Source organism: Montipora foliosa, chromosome 4 (assembly GCF_036669935.1).
Source record: "Montipora foliosa isolate CH-2021 chromosome 4, ASM3666993v2, whole genome shotgun sequence".
Taxonomy (NCBI): Eukaryota; Metazoa; Cnidaria; class Anthozoa; order Scleractinia; family Acroporidae; genus Montipora; species Montipora foliosa.
Window position 1 is genome coordinate 31,372,632 of NC_090872.1, and position 2,500 is coordinate 31,375,131.

General features: G+C 41.0%; 1 protein-coding gene across 1 annotated transcript in view; it reads right to left on the reverse strand.

The window, feature by feature from the left end:
* Window positions 1–2,500, reverse strand: part of LOC138001216 (chromosome partition protein Smc-like) — a 19,949-nt gene that overhangs the window by 3,075 nt on the left and 14,374 nt on the right. Inside the window, exon 14 of the mRNA XM_068847869.1 lies at window positions 1,291–1,344. Coding sequence (XP_068703970.1) covers window positions 1,291–1,344 — 54 coding nt within the window. The remainder of the gene's footprint in view (window positions 1–1,290; window positions 1,345–2,500) is intronic.

A 2,500-nucleotide genomic window follows, 5' to 3' on the forward strand; every position in this document is an offset into this window, starting at 1 on the left:
TCACGCTGTCTGTGCCACTTGTGATTGGTTAGAGTAATTGATCTGGTTTAGGTTGACAGTCAATCGAAAACCGCTCTATGTAAAGTAAAACTTATTACCATCACAAAAACTTGACACTTAGACTCGCTTTGAAGAGGAGGCAGTCATAAACTCGGAAATTGTCTTTTCCGACATCGACGTCATTAAGGTATGGGAGTATAAGTTATGATTGAACGATTGGAAGAGGAAGATTGATGATTGGCCATGGAGGAGGAGGAGGATTGGGGAAAGAGGATAGATAGATGAGGAAGATTTGATGATGATTGGATGATTAACGATCGGAGGGAGAGGATTGGAGAAACAGGATTAATCCATGAAGAGGATTGAAAGGTTAGATGATGATTGAGGATGATGATGATTATGACAATAATGATGATATTATGGATATACAATCATGAATTCTTACCTCAAGTCGAGCGATTGCAAAATCCCTTTCAATTTGAGCATTTTTTCTAAAGATTAGATTCAGACTGTTAACACCGATAACAACAAAACGTTCACAGTACAATGTCAAGATAGTAGTTTTAATTTGTTCCCACTTTTGATAATGTCTCGAATATTGTTTAACAGAAAATTTGAAAGGTGAAACTTTGAATACACTTTTTTTTTTCGGTTTTCGAACTTAAAAGCCGAGAAAAGAACGGGGTAACCGTAACAATTCCATTACGATTTTTCTTAGCAAGATAAAAAAGCGTCTTTCTATAAAATGGTATCTTTGATAAACAAAAGACTTTAACGAATTATACCTTTCAACTTGAATTCTCTTTTCCAACAAATTCTGCAAAAGAACAACAGATGTCTAATAAATTCTTTTGTTAGTTAAAATCAGTCCAGCCTGCCTTAAGCCGGTGCTTTAGACAATTCAGTTTGCTTTTGACTTTCGTGTGAAATGAGAAGTTCGTCGTGAATTGCGACCATTTACCCGTACACGATTCGTGAACCTCTGTCGTTAGGGTGTCTTAGCTCTGGCGTGTGGTGAAGTCGTGGCGTGAGCTAGTTGCATGCGAAAACTGTAAGGAAAAATCGTCTGGCCAAATCAACTTTATTATTCAATAACGTCAAGTGACCATGCATGCAATCCATGGTGTGAAAAGGAATGGGTTAGGCGGCATGTTGGATACCAAATCTCAAACCCTTATTTTGTCTTGTTCAATCGAAGCCGTGAAATGGTCACCTCTTGGCATAAAAGGCAAGCTGAGACTTCTCTTCCTATAAAGAGACTCAATTCTGAATCTGATTGTCTTCACCTACCTGAAAATGAGGGAAGATTCCTTGATTAGAGCCGTTCAGGCGAGTCAAGGTATTCTGCAGGAAAAACAAAGACCGAGTGTTCAGTGGATATTTAGTCACCACCCACCCGACCGGTTTGTTCCGCTAGTAGACGGTGGATTGTTGGACAAAAACCCATGATATATATTTCAAAGACTTTAACGGGTAACATAATTCTAAAATTTCCCTAAGTTTCAATGATCGACAAAATTAGAGTCATTGGCTTTGAGAAGAAGTGTCATGTGAAACGTGATAAGTCCAAACTAAATTATAAACGTAGCTAAGAAATTGTAATTTGTGTATCCAGTGGAATGAGAGACACTTCAGCTTGAAGCTAAATTAAATAGCAGGGCCCACGCAGGTAACCTCGTCCCTAGGGCGCTTTTCCCTGGCTTTGGCCAGGGAACCCTGGGGACGAGGTTACCGCGCAGGGGGAGGGCCCAGGGGGCAGGAGCTCCCCTCCCCCTCCCCTCTTTCTGAACCTTATGTTGATATAGTTTCTGGAATTGTTGAGATTTTTAAAGTTTTGATGAATTGTTTTGATATTTCGTTTTGATGACATTCTGAGAAAACCATGACAAATGAAGATGTCATGATCAGCTGCAAGCTTGTGCCGGTAAATCCCGCAACCAACACAGCAGGAGAAAGTTCATTTTCGTCAGCTCGAAGATTACAAGCATGGCTTCGATCAACAATGACTCAAGAAAGGTTCAGTAATCTGACAGTACCAAACACTCTCACAAAGAGATACAGACAAACTTTGCCTTGCCGATGTGGAAAATGAATTTGCTGGTCGTAACAATAATCGAAAAAGAAACTTCGGTACATTCGAGGAATCCTATTTCGTAACAGTAAGCAAATAAATCAGCCAAAATTGTGATGGTGCGCTCTCTCACAGCACGTTAATAACGGCTCGTTTGTTATACTAAGTGCTTAATGACTTGTAAAGAGTAAAGAATTAAGTAGCACTGATTCGGCACCAATATTAATGAGGTTAATAAAAGAGTCCGCCATCTCCCTTCCATTGAAGAGGTGGAGCGGATCCCGCACTTCAAAAACTGCTCCGCGGGCCGTGAATATGCGCATTTCACGTTACCCACCTGTGGGAGGCGCGGTGGCCTCATGGTTAGAGCGCTCGACTGCGGATCGAGTGGTCCGGGTTCGGTTCCGGGGACATTGTGTTGTGTTCCTG